The sequence below is a fragment of the Cricetulus griseus genome, chromosome 4 (genome assembly GCF_003668045.3).
Source record: "Cricetulus griseus strain 17A/GY chromosome 4, alternate assembly CriGri-PICRH-1.0, whole genome shotgun sequence".
Taxonomy (NCBI): domain Eukaryota; kingdom Metazoa; phylum Chordata; class Mammalia; order Rodentia; family Cricetidae; genus Cricetulus; species Cricetulus griseus.
The window spans coordinates 105053149-105072218 of record NC_048597.1 but is presented as its reverse complement, the minus strand read 5'-3'; the positions used below and the strand labels follow the sequence as shown (position 1 = coordinate 105072218).

Below are 19070 nucleotides of genomic sequence, written 5' to 3'. Positions count from 1 at the left end.
GACCTGAAAGTAAAAGAGGCCAGGAAGGATGCCTTAGAAGGTCCTTGTAGCTACAAGTACACACCAGCACTGGCTTTCTGATGAAATGAGGCAAAAATCTTTAACTAGGTGGGGGCTAAACTTTGGGAGCCCAATCCACATAGAGGAATACTCCCTGAACCAAGACACATGGGAGGTGGGCCTAGGCCCTTATCCCAAAGGATATGATAGACTCTGATGACCCCCTATGGACGGCCTCCCTGGGGAGCAGAAAGGATATGTGATAGTTTAGTTGGGGGGAGGGTAGGGGAGAAGGGAAGGGAAAGGGAACTGGGATTGACATGTAAAACAATCTTGTTTCTAATTCAAAAAAAAAAAAAAAAGAATACATCCAAACAAGGCTAGGCATTGTGGCTTACACCTTCAATCCCAGCACTCGAGAGGCAGAGGCAGGTGGATCTCTGTTGAGTTCCAGGACAGCCAGGGATGATATGTAGAGAGACCTTGCCTCAAAAAAAAAAAAAAAACAACAACAACAAAAACACATCCCAACAAGGTAAATGTGCATCTACCACCTCAAGTTCTACTGCTAGAACTTCAAGTGCATTCTTCCATTTATAATGAAGGCATCCTGGGGCTGGACTCTAGAGTGATCTCTTACTATGCATGTAGCCTCAGTCCCACCCCTATCATCCCTGCACTCAGGAGGTGGAGGCAGGAGGATCAGAAGTTTAAGGCCAGTCTCAGCTACTTGAGCAAGTTCAAGGCCAGCCTAGGATACATAAGACCCTATCTGAAAGAAATAATTAAATGAAAATGAAGGCATCTTGTATTTGTGGATATCAAACCATAAAACTGGCTTTAGAGTCTACATTTGGTCAGGCTGGAAAAAAAAATTGCAGATTTTTTTAAAAAACTTTTTTGCTTGTTATTGTTTTGAGACTAGGTCTCAATGTATAACTCTGACTGACCTAGAACTCACTACATATACCAGATTGGTCTCAAACTCAGAGATCTGCCTGCCTCTGGCTCTTGTGTACCACTAAACCTGGCTTCTGGTCTTGCTATGTAATCCTGGCTGGCCTGGAATATACTATTTAAACTAAGCTAGCCTCAAAATAGCAGCAATCCTTCTGCTTCTGCCTCCTGAATACTGGAATTGCATACTCAGCTACAATGGACTGTCTAGGACCTGAAATAGGACATCTCTGTGGCCACCAATGAGAGGAGCCAAGGCAAGAACAGGGATGCCCAGTTTTTTAGAGGCTGATAGCCAATATCTGCAAAGCAAACTTTTGTTATGATTTGGCCAGACATTTGGAAGGAAAGACGATGTTAGCCACCAATGTACCCTCCCCCAGGTACTTATATCCTGTGCTGCAAGTAGATTTCTTTACAGTATCTCAACAATACATAAGTGGAATGTCTCACACCAGAAGTCATGTGTGTTCAACGTCCATGGAGAGATTTCCCCAGTATGAGTTTCACAAGTGAATGAAATTCAAGCAGGTGTGAGCCCCATATGGTCATAACGAGAACAGAGGTCTCAGACACATCCTCAGAAAGATCCAAATCTGTGTTCCAGGCACTTGCAACCCCAAACAGAACTTCTCAGATATATGGCAGCAGAGCTGGCATCAGCTGGGTCCCTCTACCAAGGTCTGCAGTGAAAACTGACAGGTGCCTCCACCAAGCTGAAGTTGGGACTCAGTGGCTCCAGGGTACACTGAAGGACCACAGAGACAATGGCAATCCTAGCCACATCCTGCAAAAGCCAGCTTTCTTTCCAGAGTCCTAGCAGAGGGGTATTGCTTCCAGCCTCTGACACAATTTTTTGCCCACCCCCTTCCCCAAGGCTAAGCTAAAACAACAACTTCCTGGACCCCAGACAAAAAGCACCTAACACACATAATCATAAAAAGTTCAGGACAAACAATTCATATCATGGTTGCTTATGTCTAAGAATGTTCTAGAAGCAATGAAATGAAAGATGTTACTGGCCATAAACAGTTTCTTCTATGGTCTTGAGTCAATTAGAAGCAAATGAAACAAATGAGCAAATCCTTTCAGGGTCCAGCTGGCTATATGGACCTACCTGGCAAACAGGGAATGTGAGAGTCAGCTATATTCTGGAATATCTCCAAGGCCCATCCAGGAAGTTCTTGGCATCAAACTACAAAGACATTTTATAGCCCCATCTATGTATTTTCCCTTCTAGGAAAACCAGGTGTTAGACTACACTAAAGTCCAGGGAAAAGAAAAAGATCCCAGGACACCTATGGGTACCTTCATTCAGAAACACAATGGACGGGGTGGGGGTAGGCTCAGCACCCCCAGCACCATAAAAACAGAAAGACATAAAGGAACACAATGGAAGGAGCACACAGGGTCCCTAGGATCCAAAATGATCTAGTTCCACTCTGAAGCCCAAGTGTCCACAATAACAGCACTCATGAACCAAGTCAATGCCAACCCCAGAAGACATAAAAACAAGGTCACACTTGGGATTACGAAGGTAATGCACACAGCGCTTACCCAGCAGCCAGTTTACACTTCCGATTCCTTCCAAGTTCTGATAAACTTGACTTGATCTGCCTTTATTTAAAAACCTTACAAAAGATTTAAATGTTTGAAAAAAATTAACTTCATGGTCTATGCAGATAAATTTCTCTGACTACTCAGCTAATAGGGGTATATCCATTATTTAAAAAATATGTTTTTCCCACTAGCAACATTCTGATTAAGTTCTACATAAGTTCTTTCTCCTCCAGTGGGCCTTAAGGTCGACACACAGTGGGAAATACCAGGTGTGGCATTCTTGTTCAGTTTATTGGGAGGGGTAGGGTTTGTTGGGGCTGCCAGCTGTTTTCTTCTTCCCTTGTCTTCTGACGTTACTGCAGGTGGCACCCTTGGGTGGCCAGGCACCTGGCCTTCACTTGTCCTTGGAGCGGTCGAGGTTCTCCAGCACCCTGTTGAGACGGATGTTGAGCAATCTCACCTGGTTCTCCAGGTGTTCCAGCTTCTCCTCCACACTGGGGCTGCCAAGGCCACCAGGGCTGCCTCGCCAGTAGCCCATGGGCCCTGTCATGAAGTAGATGGCCACCACGAGGCAGAGCGGTAGCACGGTGTGCTCAGGCTCACCCTCATACTTATGCAGGATATACACGCATGACATGGAGAACAGGATGACTCGTACGAGCCAGAAGAAGCGGCCAAACACCAGGTGCAGGAAGCTGAAGGTGAAACCCAATGTCAGAGATAAGAACCAGTAGGCCAGGAGGACCACACCAACCAGCACCAGGGCCCGGGTGGGATTGTTGGACACAGAGGCTGGGCTGAAGTACTGTGACAGGTTGGACACTGTGAAACAGAACAGAGGACAGGGCCAGTTATTCCCACGTAGTCAGGACCGTCTTTGAAAGCAGGAGGGACAGCTGAGCTGAGGGGCTGGCTGGACCCATGGGCTCCTACTACAATCCAACATAATGAAAGCCAATTAAAGCAAGCACTTGAAGCCAGGCAGTGATGGCGCAAGCCTGTAATCCTAGCATTCGGGAGGCAGAGGCAGGCAGACCTCTGTGAGTTCGAGACCTGCATGGTCTACAACAGCTAGGGCTGTTACACAGAGAAACCCTGTCTGGGGGGGGGGGAGAAACAAAAGAAAAGAAGAAGAAAAGTAAGCGCTTGAGCCTATAAACTAGCAGAGGAAGCACAGGTGGCCCCTCGGGACTGTTTGTTACATCATGAGTTTAAAACATCTTTTGTGAGGCTGGACAGATGAAAAGTGGTGAAAAGCACTCTTGCAGAGGGCCCAATTCAATTACCAGCAACCACAGGGTGGTTCATAACCGCCTGTAACTCCAGTCCCAGGGAACAAATCCTCAGGTACTGCATATATGTGATGCACAGACATACATGCAGACAAAACACCCATAAACAAAAATAAGTATATCTCAAAAAATATTTTCACAAAAATGATGCTGTGGTTTCAACTCAAGTCCTTGTGTTTTTAATGAGCTATCTCCTCATGCTGGTCACAGTGGCTCGCATCAGTCATCCCAGTACTTGGCAAGCTAAGACAGGAGGTTCAGAAGTTCAAGGTCATCCTTGGCCCACCACAGTGAGCTTGAGGCTAGTGTGGGGAGTACAAGTGAACCTTGCTTCAAAAACAAAGTAAATAACAACCACAAAACCAAAAATAATAGCAAAACAAAAACAGTAAAACTGATTGCACCAGCTTTGAGACAGGGGTCTTAAGTAGACCAAGCTGGCCTTGAACACACAAGAGATCTGCTTGCCTCTTGGGTACTGGGATTAAAGGCATGAGCTACCATGCCAGGATAAATTTCATCAATCTCTGTCTCTCTCTTTCCCTCTCCCCTGCCTCTTTTGGCTTTTTGAGGCAGGGTTCCCTGTGTAGCCCTGGCTGTCCTGGAACTCAAAGATCAGCCTGCCTCTACTTCCCGAGTGCTGGGATTAGAGCACCACTCCTAGCCTTCAATTTCTTTTCCCTGAAATGTGACCAGTAGAAAACTTCTATATACCTATAAAAAAGCTTATTTCTATCCAACTGATCTAGTGGAGGAATGTTCACTGTAACTAAGACTCTGAAAAATGATGGGGAAGGAAATGCTGAGAACAGCCACCTTGGCTAAGGTTCCTAGAGAGGCAGCTGTCACACTCCTGAGCTTGAGGCACAATTTCCCAGGGCCTTAGGGTGCCCTGCTGCTTATCAAAGCTAAGAGAGAAACCCACACCCCAGAAATAAGTATTTCACCTCCCCCACCAGCTTCTCTCAGCTGAAACATCAGGTTTCCTCAACGATGCCTGGTGTCCTGCAGCTGTCCAGCTCAGTTTCCCAGCCTGGGCTGCATGCAATTCCTTGCAATCAGGTTTATCTCTACAGGTTCACTGCCCAGGGATAGCAACCTGAAATTGCACAATTCCAGTAGGTGATGGCTGTGGCAGTCCCACAGGATTGCACACAGTTGCAGTGTTTGGTAATGTGTTGACTCAGCTCAGTCCCAGGGAGGGCTGTAACTGCCCTGGGGGCAGTGAGCTGCACAGCATCCTCAGAGAGCCACTTTTCTGCCTCCCATTCTCCATCTGAGTAGCAAGGTGGCAAGGCCTGATGTGAGGCCTTCTGAAGGTTAAACTCAGTGATTCGGGGCTGGAAGTGAGTGCAGTGGTAGAGAACTAACAATAGCAGTGATGTGTGGGCCCCACCTGAATAGTGTGGCTCCACCTTGAACCCTGGTCCCAGATCTATAAAGAAGGGATGCCCAGGACTAATAAGGACTCTGAGAGGGCCTGTTACAAGGGTGTATCCATTTTCTGGGTCTACCACAACTGACTCCCATACACCAGGTGGCTGATGATCATTAGATAGTGTAAGCCATCCTCTCTCCCAGTTCTAGAGGCCAAAAGTGCATGTCCAGAACCACACTCACAAAGCATGGTCTCCCGAGTCCTCCACTTAAATGTTTCTCTCTACTGACTTTGTCTTTGGCTACATACTGAAACACAGCTCTGACTGCACCTGGATGAGAGCTCTTAGGAGCATCCTTCTGACCTCTCTCTGCTTCAGGGGGCTCCAGGTGGCCCATGGCCCACAACATCATCATCATCATTGCAGGCTATGCCTTCATTATCTTCACAGCCTTCGAAGCTTCGTGGACCCCACATTTAGCTATTAAAGGTAAAATGTTCTTTCCTACCTGTGGTGCTCCATCCCCTCAACAGGCTCATGTACCCTCAGCTGGTGGCATGGAGATTTTACTACACAGTGAGACTGCACCCCAAAACAAAACACACAACACCCTGCATGATCATCCCAATACCTACCGTCAAGTCCAAGGACTTCCAAGAGCTCCATCCAAACTTTCCATATAGTCTCCATGAACATGTCCACTCCCTGCACGAAGCGCTCAGTCAGCCTGGACAGTAACTGCAGGGAAGAGAGGACAGCTAAGAAATCAAGCGACAGCCGGGGTGCACACACCTTTAATCCCAGCACTGGGGAGGCAGAGGCAGGCAGATCTCTGTGAGTCGAGACCATCCTGGTCTACAAGAGCTAGTTCCAGGACAGCCTCCAAAGCCACAGAGAAACCCTGTCTCAACCCCTGCCCCCCCCAAAAAAAGAAAGAAATGGAGCGACAGTCTTTCCCAATCCAATCAAGCATTGAAGCCCTAGAAGAGGACCATCTCAACAGAAAAACCAGGAGCTGCCTCACATGCGGTCTACACTCAAGCAATGAACAAGAGTCAATAGCTGGCCCACCGCCATGTAGAATATTGGAAAGCCCCCTTCCTCTACACACAGGACTAACAATTAGGTGAGAGTGGGTGAGTGGCTCTAGGTCATCATATCTGACTCCTCTGCCTGGGAGTTTCTGCCCTCAAAATGCTTCCCAGGGCAGCTGACTCTTCAAGGGACCGACCAACTCTGAAATCTGAGACCACGCAGCAAGGGTTCATGCTCTGTCTGAGGCCTTGAGAATTTCTAGGAGATTCAGAAAACCCAGATAACCAGGAAATCGTGCTACTTATTGCTACTTCCTTATTTTCTTTTGAATAAGTGATCATGCTAGCTAGCTTCCTGTCAATTTGGGACATGCTAGTGTCATCAGGGAGGAGGGAGTCTCAGTGAAGAAAATGCAGCCTTGTAGGCAAGGCTGTACGGCATTTTCTTAATTGGTGATTGATGGAGGAGGATCCAGCCAGCCCAATGTGGATGGGGCTATCCCTGGGCTGATGGTCCTGGGTTCTTTAAGAAAGCAGGCTGAGCAAGTCATGGGGAGGAGTAAACCAGTAAACAGCACCCCTCCATGTCTTCTGCATCAGCTCCTGCCTCCAGGTTCCTGCCCTGCTTGAGTTCCTATCTTGACTTCCTTCAATGATGACCACTGGATGTTTAAGCCAAATAAACACTTTTCTCCCAAGTTGCTTTGGTGGTGGTGTCTCATCACAACAATATTAACCCTAACTGGGACAGTGATATTATATACACCAAGCATAAAACTTGAAACCAGGACTGGTGATTAAGTGGATAATGATGTCCCGAGTTCATTCTCCAGCACCACATAAACAGGACAGCTTAAAACTGCCTGTAACTCAAATTCCATGGAGATCTGATATCTTCCTCTGTTCTCTGTGCTTGTACACACACACACACACACACACACACACACACAAACACTTTTTAATACAATTAATCTTAGAAAAGAAAAACATGAAAAGCAAGCATAGTGGTGCACACCTTTAATCTCAGTATTCAGGCAGGCGGACCTCTGTGAGTTCGAAGCCAGCCTGGTCTACATATACATAGTGAGTTCCATGACAGAGCTAGCATAGGGAGACCCTGCTTCCAAAAACAAAACAAAAAACACCAACCAAGTAACAACAACAAACAAAACAAAAAACAAACAAAAAGGAAAAGTACACAAGAAAGGAAGGAGGAAGGGGGAGGGAGGCAGGCAGGCAGCAGTATGCTTCTGATGGCACCAGCTATCTGGGAAGTGGTGTGCAGCAGTTCTTTCAGGACAAGCTACATTCTGACTCATGCTGTATCTTCCAGGCCTTGTTTTTCACAGCTGGAAAATGGGACCAGGAGAGGATTCAACATAGGAAGCTGAAGAAGCCCAGGGGCTACTGCAGTTAGACCAGTGATGGGGTGGCAAGGAGGGGCTCCTGGGAGGACAAATCCAGATCAGAGGGTCTTTCTGGGGCTGTGAAATGGCCAGGAGGAAGAGGACACACCAGGGCAGTCCCATCTGTGCCCTTTCAGCCACTCAGCTAGAGAACATGCTGGTCCCTCCAGCAAAGATAGACATGAAAGGAGACCCACAGACTTTATGGAAATGCTAGTGTTCAGCTGCATTCTCCTAAATCTGTGAAACTCTTAGTCCCCAGTGAGGAACATCTGAAGACAGGGTCTTTGAAGAGGTGATTTGGCTACAATGAGACTACTAAGGCAGGCCAAGTCTAATAGGGCAGAGGTTATTATAAGACAGTGTGTGAGTGGGACAGGCTTGTCATCCCAGCTACTCAAGAGGCTGAGGCAGATGTGTGTGTGTGCAGGGGGAGTGGGCAGGGATTGTTTATGCAAACATAAGGTAGGGCAGAGTAATGATCCGAATGAGGCAAGAAGGAAATCTGGTTCAACACATCTCAGTAGTCAGTGTTGATTCAAACTTCTAGAGCCTGACACCAGACAGTTTATTTTAGGTACACTTAAGCACAGTACAATTTGGAAAAATGTTTCCTGGTATAACACAATCCCATGTACACAGGAGGCATAATTGCATCAAAACTCTCCTCAAAGTACATGTATGTCACTTCTTCCATGAAAATTAGATGTACTCTTGAGATAGTTACATGTGCCAGGTGGTGATGGCGGCACACGCCTTAGGCAGGCAGATCTCTGTGAGTTCGAGACCAGCCTGATCTACAAGAGGTAGTTCCAGGACAGCCTCCAAAGCCACAGAGAAACCTTGTCTCAAAAAACCAAAAACCCAAAAAAAAGGAAAAAAGAAAGAAAAGAAAAGAAAAGAAAAGAAAAGAAAAGAAAAGAAAATAGATAGGCTACACGTGTCATCTTAGGGCCAAGGGGAGGCCCTGGTGTGGACTCCATCATACAGAGAGCACAGAGTCATCTGGGCTATCAACCACTTTCCAGTCCTCTTTGTGAGAGCCTGGGGGAACCCCTGGTCATATAGATAGCGCAGAGGTCATCTAAACTATTAGCCACCTCTGGTGGCTAATAGGTCCTGGTTGTAGAAACTTGGGGGGAGCCAGATATGGCCTGGCTCTACAGATAGTGAAGGGGTTACCTGGGCTATTAGGCACCTCCATTCTCAGCCCTTTGAAGGGAAAACAGGTTATACATCTTTTCCCCTGAAAAGACAGCCCTATGTGTTTAACATTCCTGTGCTATCTGGGAGCACAAGGACCTCTGCGCACCCAAACAGGCAGGGAGATTACAAGTTCAAGGCTTGCCTTGGGCTAAAGAATGAGTCCAAGGCTGGTCAGGACATCTCAGTGAGACCCACTCCCCATCTCAAAATAAAAAGTTAAGGTGTAGCTCAGTGGTAGTGTATTTGCCTAGCCAAAAAGAAAAAAAAAAAAAAAAAAAAAAAAAGAGCTAACATCAGAGACACACAGAGGACAGCCATCAAAACAGAGGGCAAAGAAGGCCTGCAGGCCTATTCTGGGATGCAGGGAAAGCCAACCTACCACAACCTTGACCTCAGATTCCCTGCCCCAAAGCAGTGAGGTACTGGGTTCTTGGTGAGTGACAACACAGTCCAGAGCCAGTAGACACCAGGTGAGAGAGCTGTCTTACATTAGGACTCCAAATCTGTTAGTTCAAGGAACTCCTAGGAGGGAGGGGAGGGGAGGGGAGGGGAGAGGAGGGGAAGGGAGGGGAGGGATACCAATATGGCATTGTGCCTATGTGCCTGGCCAACACAGGTAGAGCAGATTTCCAGGAAATGAGGTGTTGCCACCAAACAAAACAGGTGGAAAGAAAAAAATGATATAAATAAATAAATGATAAAAATAAAGGCTGCTTGTTATTATGGGATGAAGCGTGCACAAGGAGGGCAGAAGACAACCATGTGGAGTGGGTTCTCCCCTTCCACCTTCTTGTGGGTTCTGGGTATTGAACTCAGGTCGCCAGGCAGGAAAAGCAAGCACCTTTACTCATGGAGGACAACTTTCCCCTCTCAAGGACAACTTTCAAAAACTGATCTTCCTGCCTCTACACATTCAGGGCTGGGGTTACCCACCATGCCCAGCTTCACTTTATTTTATTTTTTTAAGATGAGGTCTCATAGATCCCATTTTTCTGGTGTTTTGGAGATAGGATCTTGAGACACACATACACACACACACACACACCAAAAGAAATGTGATTAGCACCTGTATATCATAAAATGTTACTAGAATGAATATAAGTTTCCTGGATGGGACATGTGTGGATTGTGCAGAAGGTACCATAATATCTATCGCTATCTTACTTCAAATGGTGAAAAAAAATGCAGACCATCTGTGTTTGTGAAGAGGCCTAACTTGCTATCAGTGCAGCCATGACAGGCTGCAGACTAACAATACTGGGACTAGGCCTCATCCTTATACTAACCAGGAAAAAAACTGACTGTACCCTGTGGGGGTTGGGGGAGGCCCCGCAATCAAAATTGAGACAAACAAATACTAGATGTTCCAGAACATTAAGAATAGCTTACCTAGTGGGCTGGAGAGATGACTCAGGGGTTAAGCGCACTAACTGCTCTCCCAGAGGTCCTGTGTTCAATTCCCAGCAACCACATGATGGCTCACAACCCCCATAATGACACCTGGTCCCTCTTCTGTCTTATAGGGATACATGCAGACAGAACAATGTGTACATAATAAATAAATCTTAAAAAAAAAAAAAAGAATAGCTTACCTAACTTGTATATAGGTTGTCAATTTCCTTGCAGCAACACCAGTACCAATCCCTCTTTGACAAGACTTCTGTTGCCCCAATTCTGCCTAATCAGGAGTTCAACCACCATGTGAATCTGGACTTCCCCTACTCAAATCCTTTACTCCTTAAAAACCTGCCATAGTTGAGCTCAGTGTTCTCCCTAATCCAACTGCTATGTTGGAGTGGACGGAGAGCTCAAGCTTACAATAAAGGCTCTTGGGGGTTCACAACACAGGCATAACATTGGTACACTTGTACAGAAAACAGAAAATATGCACAACGAGTGAAGGCAGCTGAGGGTCTTTGCTCTCTATTCTTTCAACTTTTCAATATTCTGAATTTTTAAAATATCACTACAATTTATTATGTATACAGTGTTCTGCCTCCATGTATGCCTGCAGGCCAGAAGAGGACACCAGATCTCATTACAACGTGGATGCTGGGAATTCAACTCAGGACCTCTGGAAGAGCAGCCAGTGCTTTTAACCTCTGAGCCATCTCTCCAGCCCAGTATTTTGAAATTTTAATTAAAGAAGAGAAGAAGAAGAAGAAAAAGAGAGTCAAGGAAATAACTCAGTAAGTAAAGGTGCTTACCACTATGCCTGTTTGATCCCCAGGACTAAGAGAAGCCCCCCCCCCCAAAGTTGTTCTCTGACCTCCATACAAACACTGTGGCATGCACATGTACCACCCATAAATAAATAAGTATAAAAAGAAAAAACTCTTTTGTTTTGTTTTTCAAGACAGGGTTTCTCTGTATAACCCTAGCTGGCCTGGAACTAGCTCTATAGACTAGGCTCAAACTCAGAGATCCTCCTGCCTCTGCTTCTCCAGTGCTGGAATTAAAGGTATGCACCTCCACTGCCCAGCTCTAAAAAGAAAAAATGTAAACGATGATGCATCGTGTGTGTTGATTGTGTCACCATGAGTGCCCATGGCTCATTTGTCAGTTCACATGCTTTGGTACAGTCTGAGGAGGGGTCAACTCAATAAAGCTGTTCAAATGATTAAGTTGGGAGAAAAAGGACCAGGGAAGTGTCCATTGCTTTACTCAAAATACTTCTTCACAGCAAGCAGCAACAGAGGAAAAGCTCTGTAAAAACAGAAAAAAGCAACTGTTCAACTAAAGGCCCACAAAGAAATAGAGCAAAGGCTCCGGAAAAAGACAGGGCCAGAGCATTCAGAAAAAAAAAAAAAAAGAATTGAAAAACTAAACAATAGTAATAATAACAACAATAATAAATCCTGAAAAAATGTTACTTCCCTCACCTTTTTTCCCTTCCTTCCTTTCTTTAAGTTTTTCAAGACAGGATTTCTCTGTACAAACCTGGCTGTTCCAGAACTAGCTCTGTAGACCAGGTTAGCCTTGAACTCACAGAGATCCTCCTGCCTCTGCCTCCCCAGTGCTGAGATTAAAGATGTGTGCCACCACTGGCTGTTTTGCTTTTTTAATACATGGTGTCACCTTGCCCAGGATGGCTCAACTCACTGTATAGCTGAAGCTGACCTTGAACCTGCCTCTTCCTGCCTCCACCTGCCCAGTGCCAGGATTACAGGTGTATGTTACAGGACCAGTCCAGCAACAGATCCACTTCCAACTTCTACAGAGAAAGCTATTTATGGGCAAACAAAAGTTTGCACAGAAAGGTCCTGCTCTGGTCACATTTGGAGGGACACACTACCACACATAGCCTTTGCTGCCTGCAGCCCCTCAAAAGCAACAAAGCAAGCTGCCAAGGCCAAGTAATGTCTGATCCCCTTTATGTGAAAATCCAAATAGGAAAATCTGTAGAGACAGAGGCTAGCAGGTACCTACTGCAGTGAAGGCCAACAGTTGATGGCTTAGTTGATGAGTTTCCTTTGGGGGCGATGTGACACTCTGTAGCTAGATAGAGGTAATGGATGTGCAATCTCTGTGAACATGCTTGTAGCTACCAAACTGAGTAAAAATGGTGAACTTATGTGTATTTCATTGCCATAACTAGGGGGAAAAAATGAAGGGGCTAAAACTATAGCTCAGTTGGCAACATGCTGGAATGCATGGAACCCTGGGTTCCATGAGCTGGACGTGATGACCTGAGTTCCAAACTTCTGCACCCACTTAAAAAGCCAGGTGTGATCATATACTGGTAGATTCCTGACAGTGTAGTACAAGCAAAGCCAGGAGGATTGATGTTGTCAGATTAGCTCCAGGCTCAGAAAGAGACCCAGTTTCAGGGAATAAGGCAGAATGATGGAGCAGAACAATTAAAAGTCCTCCTGAAGGAGCCAGAGAGATGGTTCAGTGACTAGGTGGTCTTCCAGAGGTCCTGAGTTCAATTCCCAGAAACCACATGATGGCTCACAACCATCTGTAATGAGATCTGGTGCCCTCTTCTGGCCTGCAGGCATACATGCCGACAGAACACTATATACATAATAAATAGAATCTAAAAAAGGTCCTCCTCTGAGCTGGGCAGTGGGGGCACATGCCTTTAATCAGCACTGAGGAGGCAGAGACAGGTGGATCTCAGTGAGTTTGAGGCCAGCCTGGTGTAAGAGTGAGTTTCAGGGGTGCTGGAGAGATGGCTCAGAGGTTAAGAGCACTAACTGTTCTTCCAGAGGTCCTTAGTTCAACTCCCAGCAACCACATGGTGGCTCACAACTATCCATAATGAGATCTGGTGCCCTCTTCTGGCCTGCAGGCAGACATTCAGAAAGAACAGTGTATACATAATAAATAAATAGTGAGTTCCAGGACAGCCAGGGATACACAGAGAAACCCTATCTCAAAAACAAAATAAAACAAAAAACCTTCAAACCTTCCCTTCCTCTGCCCTCTGTGTGAAAATGAATGTTGTGTGCCCACACAATGCACAGTAAAAAGGAAGGCTGGGCATGTTGGTCTACACCTGTGACCCCAGCACTCTGGAGGCTGAAGCAGGAAGGTCAGACTAACTACACAGCAAGACACTCTACCTCAAAAATGAAAAGAAAATGAAATAGAAACCTTAAGTATTATGCTACATGTGCTGTACAAGGAGCAGAGCTTTTATGGGCAGTGAAGACAAAGATGAGTTGAGAGTAGGTAAAATCTCCGAATGGTGGAAACAGGAAGGAAATAACCCAGGTAATCCAGCAGTTAAGATTTTTCTCTACTTATTTATTTAAATAAGTAGAGAAAATAAGTACATGAGTGCAATGTCCATGGAGTCCAGAAGAGAGTGTTAGATCATCTGGAACTAGAATTACCAACTACTGAATGGAACCCAGGTCCTCAGAAAGAGCAGCCAGTGTTGTTAGACCCTTAGGTCACCTCCCTAGCCCCTGACTTGATGTTCTGATTTAATGAAATGATAATTTTTTGTTTTGTTTTTCAAAGGTTTATTATGTATACAGTGTTCTGCCTGCACCACACCCCAGAAGAGGGCACCAGATATCATTATAGATGGTCATGAGCCACCACATGATTTCTGAGAACTGAACCCTGGACCTCTGGAAGAGCAGTCACTGTTCTTAACTGCTGAGCAGCCATCACTTGGGAGCCGATAGGTTAATTTTTTAACAAACAAAATTCTGCCCCATTCCCATCCCCATTCTACGGGATCGTGGGATGGCTTTTAAAAAATTATTTATGTACATGTATGCATGTGCTATGGTTCACATATGGAGGTCAAAAGACAGCTTGCCCTCCACCATGTGGGTGAACTCAGGTCATCAGGCTTGGTAGCAAGTGCTTACACCTGCTAAGCCATTTTACCTGTCCTCATGGATAGTTAATAGAGCAGTGGTTCTCAACTTTCCTAATGCTACAACCATTTACTACTGTTCCTCTTGTTGTGGTGACCCCCAACCATAAAATTATTTCATTGCTACTTCATAACTGCAATGAATTGTAATGTAAATATCTGACATGCAGGATATCTGATACTCAACCCCAAGGGGGTCACGACCTACAGGTTGAGAACCACTGTTATAGTGCTTATGAGATAGTGAAATCCTACAGTGGGAACAATATAATTTGGAAGAACGTGTGTGTGTGTGTGTGTGTGTGTGTGTGTGTGTGTGTGTGTGTGTACTCCACCTGTGAAGGTCAGAGGACAACTTGCAGGAGTCGGTTCTCTTCCCAACATTTGGTTGCTGGGGGAGGGAAGGAACTCAAGACATCAGGCTTACTAGTGAGCACATTTGCACCTTTACAAGCTGAGCCAACCACTGTATCAGCCCTCAGTTAATTTTTACTAGAGGAAAAGACTGCTGTGTAGTTTAACAGGCCTGGGTTTACTAATTAGCATCAAACATGCCTTCTGGGTAGGAGGCTTTTTAAAAGTTTGTTTCCCAAGCACAATGACCCACATCTTTAAACCCAGCACTCCAGAGGCAAAGACAGGGAGAGCAGCTCTATGAATTTGAGTCCAGCCTGATCTAGATAGTGAGCTTCCAGGCCACCCAGGGCTACATAGTAAGACCCCGGCTCAAAAAAAAAAAGAGAGAGAGAGAGAGAGAAAGAGAGAAGGTACTCCACATTCTAATCATAATTTGTGTGAAGTAAGCCTTAATAAGCCTTATGCATGATGGCATGGGTTTGAATTGCCACTGAACCCCTGTAGCTCTGGGGGCTGGGGCTGTGTAGTCTTGACCACATCTATATCTCATTTGGGCAGAAGAAAGCATCTGGGGGGTTGGATGTGACTGGGTTGTACATACTGAACACTTGCTTGTCATTACTGGGAAATATTGACATATGAAAGACTTGGTCTAGAGGTCTACTGAGAGCATGATAAATATGGTTGATAACAATATGCTATATTTTAAAAGTTATGAGATAGTATACTTTAAGTGTTCTCAAAACAAAAATGATGAATATGTGTGATATAACATGTTAATTGGTTTAATTTAGCCATGCCATTGTGAACATACTGTATTCTGTATCATAATTGTGCATGACTATTTATGAACTAAATAAATGAATAAAAAAAAAGGGAAAAAAGAAAGGACTTTGTCTAATAGAAGAATAATAACTCCTTCATTCATTTGGAAGTTACTAAGGGCTGAGAGTAGCCTGAGTAGTTAGCATGAACAAGGTTATGAGTTCAGACCCCAGCATCCAAAGAATACTGATATATAGTAACTATTAAGCAGCTGGTACATAAATATTTGTAATAGCCATTTTCAAAACAACCAAAAGAGGAGGGAAAGATGGCTCAGCAGTTAAAAATCCATACTGCTGTTACCAAGGACACAAGTTTTGTTCCCAGCACCCACTCAGACAGCTCACACACAGCCATATGAATACACGTAGTTAAAAATAAAAATACAACCAGGCTTCGCTGCACACACCTTTAATCTCAGCACTCAGGAAGCAGAGGCAGGTGGATCTCTTGTGAGTTAGAGGCCAGCCTGGTTTACATAGAGAGTTCCAGGAATACAGAGACACTGTCTCAAAAAAAAAAAAGTCAAGTCAACTTGAGTTCCTAATCAAAGGAGCTAAAGTTCCCATCCCCACTTAACAGAGAAACTCAAGTTTAAAGAAGAGAAACCAAGTCGGGCATTGGTGGTGTACACCTGTAATCCCAGCCCTTGGGAGGCAGAGGCAGGAGGATCTCTGTAAGTTCGAGACCAGCCTGGTCTACAAGAGCTAGTTCCAGGAAAGCCTCCAAAGCCACAGAGAAACCCTGTCTCAGAAAAAAAAAAAAAAAAAAAAAAAAAAAAAAAAAAAAAAAAAAAAAAAAAGAGAAACCAGGAACAGGCAAACTGGCTCAGCCAGTAAAGGTGCTTGCTTGCCAACAGGCCAGATAGGGATTCTCATGACCCACATGGTGGAAGCAGAGAACTTAAAGCTGTCTTCTGACGTCCACATGTACGTATGCACGCACTCAGTCAAAATCAACAAACAATTAAAAGTATTTAGGCCGGAAGTTGGTGATGCACAGCTTTAATCTCAGCACTTGAGAGACAGAGGCAGGTGGATCTCTGTGAGTTTAAGGCCAGCCTGGTCTACAGAGCGAGTGACAGGATGGGCTCCAAAGCTACACAGAGAAACCCTGTCTCGAAAAACAAAAAATAAATAAATAAATAAAAGTATTTAAAAGTGAAGTCACCTGGGCTGAGGAGATGGCTCAGATGATAAAGAGCCTTCCTGTGCAAGCATGAGGACCTGGGGTCAAGAGGCAAAGATAGGCTGAGCTCTATACATTTAAGTTCAGCCTGTTCTATACAGTGGAGGACCTGGATTCAATCCCAAGAACGCTTGTATTCCTGGAGCTGGGGAGGTGGAAGCAGGAAGATCCTAGTGGTCCACTGGCCAGCCATCCTGGCCTAATCTTCAAACTTCAGGGCAATAAGAACTTGTCTCAAAATACAAAGGTGCATGGCTCCTGAGGTTGAATACCTGAGGCCGACCTCTGGACTCCACACTCACACACACTAAGTGAAGCGACTGGCCTAACTTCACCCGCTGAGAAAGAGGGAGCGCCCCAACTTGGACCCAAAGTTCTCTGGACTCCACAACCCCAGGGCCAGAGACCAGGAAGGAAACGCAAGGAAGGCAAGAAAAAGAACACATGCATCTCTACTTCTCTTTTCTCAGCATGGTGCACCCAACATAGGTGCTTCGGCAGAGGGTGGAGAGCTCCTTGGTGGAGGGGTTCATCCCAGTCCCGGAGACCCCAAGTGTTCAAGCTATATATATCAAAGGCTCCAACGAGAGGTGGCCCCTCCCGCTCCCGCCCCCGCCACCCCAAACACACATTAGGCGCTCAGGTTGCCAAAGCAAGAGCTCAGACCCCATCGCTGCCCGGAAAGGAGAATTCGGCCCAGATATCTCTGAGGCAAGAAATGGGAGGCAGGAGGCCCTCGAGGCCAGGCCTCGCGGGGACCCGGGCGTCCTCAATGCCTGGCTCACAGTGGGAGACCATTGAGACGCGGCGGGTCAGCGCGCGGGCGTCACGCGCTCCCGGGGGCTGCGCTTGACCCGGGCTGCAGCAGGCCGCGACCGTCCCCAGCCCCGCGTGCCCCCCCCGACAACGGTCTCCCGGCCCCACAAGGTGACCGCGGGCGCGCCGCCCACCTTCTGAGCCGCGCGCACGTTGTCCTCTCCGAACAGGCTGTTCACGCTCTGCGAGAAGGTGCTGGCCGCGCGCCGGTGGCTGTTCTTGTCCGCAGTTCCGCGGCCCCGAGCCCCCTGCGCGCCGGGGGCCACCAGCGCTAGCAGCATCAGGAGCAGAAACAGCAGCAGCAGCCGCAGGCCGGGAGGGGCCTGGGGCTCCTGGAACGCGCGGGCGCCCATGCTCGGCCACGGGAAGAGGGTCTTGGGGCTAAGGGGGGGAGGGAAAGGGCGGAGCGCACGGCCACCGAGGGCTCCGGGCCGCACCGCGTGGGCGCGCCGTCGCCCCGCCCCGCCTTACAGCCCCGCCCCCGCCCCCGCCCCGCGCACGAAGCCCCGCCTCCCTCCCGCAGCGTTCCCCCGCGACCCCCGCCTGCAGCTGAGTGTCAAGTCTGCTATACACCCCAATGCATGCGGAGCTTCAAAGGCTCCTTCCTCGACCCGGCCCTTGCAAGCTATTGGGAAACCCAGGGGCAGGTGTTTGTCACCTCCACGCACCCCAAAAGCAGGCCATGTGGAGCACGCGTTCATTGGTTCTCAGGCCCCTCCTGCGCGGGTGGCATTTCCGAGCTATGAAGTGGTTGGAGAGGGGAAGTTGGTGGTGGAATAAGAAAGGCGAATTGATGTGCGAGGAGAGAACGGGAGTAGTGGTTTTAGTATTGTGCAGCCCTTGAGAAAGGATTTGATGGGATCGCGGGGTATTCCTTAGGCATCAAGTCAAAAGAGGTTGGGTAGGGGAGGGTGTCTAGAGTTGGTCCCGCCAGTCAGTTCTGGTGTCAGGAAGTACCCGCGCCATCTAGAGGGAGGGACTTATGGGCGCGAAGATCTCAGAGTACAAACTCTGTGTTAAGGTTGAGAGGAATTTACAATGCAAAATTCAGGGCTTCCTACAGGAAAAGCAACTGGGCTTCTTATATATGGCGAGAGGACCAGAGGATTATGGGTTTGAAAGATTTAAGAGCCACGATAATCATAATACAGGCATGGTGATCTGTGCCTCTAAATCCAACCCCAGAGAGTCTGAGGAAGGGAGGAAGGCCAGGGCTGGCCAGCCTAAGTTATCAGGTCAACCTGCCCTAGATAGTAGGAAACAGTCTCAAAAAAAAATAAAATGGGGTACAAGGGAGGGGTTGGAGGTAGGCAAGGGAAGAGTAGAAATTATATATTTTAATTTTAAAATGATGATAGCGGGGGTGGGGGGAGGCTGGAGAGATGGCTCAGAGGTTAAGAGCACTGACTGCTCCTCCAGAGGTCCTGAGTTCAATTCCCAGCAACCACATGGTGGCTCACAACCATCCCTTATGAGATCTGGGTCCCTCTTCTGGTGTGCAGATATACATGGAAGCAGAATGTTGTATACATAATAAATAAATAAAATCTTTTTAAAAATGATGATAGCCAGGCAGTGGTGGCATATGCCTTTAATCCCAGCACTCAGGAAGCTGAAGCAGGTGGATCTCTGAGTTGGAGGCCAGCCTGATCTACAGAACAAATTCCAGGACAGGCTCCAAAGCTACACAACAAATTCCAGGACAGGCT

The 19070-nt window shown here is 46.7% G+C and overlaps 1 protein-coding gene across 1 annotated transcript; it reads right to left on the bottom strand.

Annotated features, from left to right (window-relative positions):
* Positions 1–341: 341 nt before the first annotated feature.
* On the bottom strand, positions 342–17812 carry Bri3bp (BRI3 binding protein). The gene is made up of 3 exons (XM_027413861.2): positions 17496–17812; positions 5824–5926; positions 342–3339 (listed from the first exon to the last, which is right to left on the bottom strand). The coding sequence occupies exons 1-3, from the start codon at positions 17712–17714 to the stop codon at positions 2912–2914; spliced, it is 750 nt and encodes a 249-aa protein (XP_027269662.1). The 5' UTR covers positions 17715–17812; the 3' UTR covers positions 342–2911.
* Positions 17813–19070: the final 1258 nt, after the last annotated feature.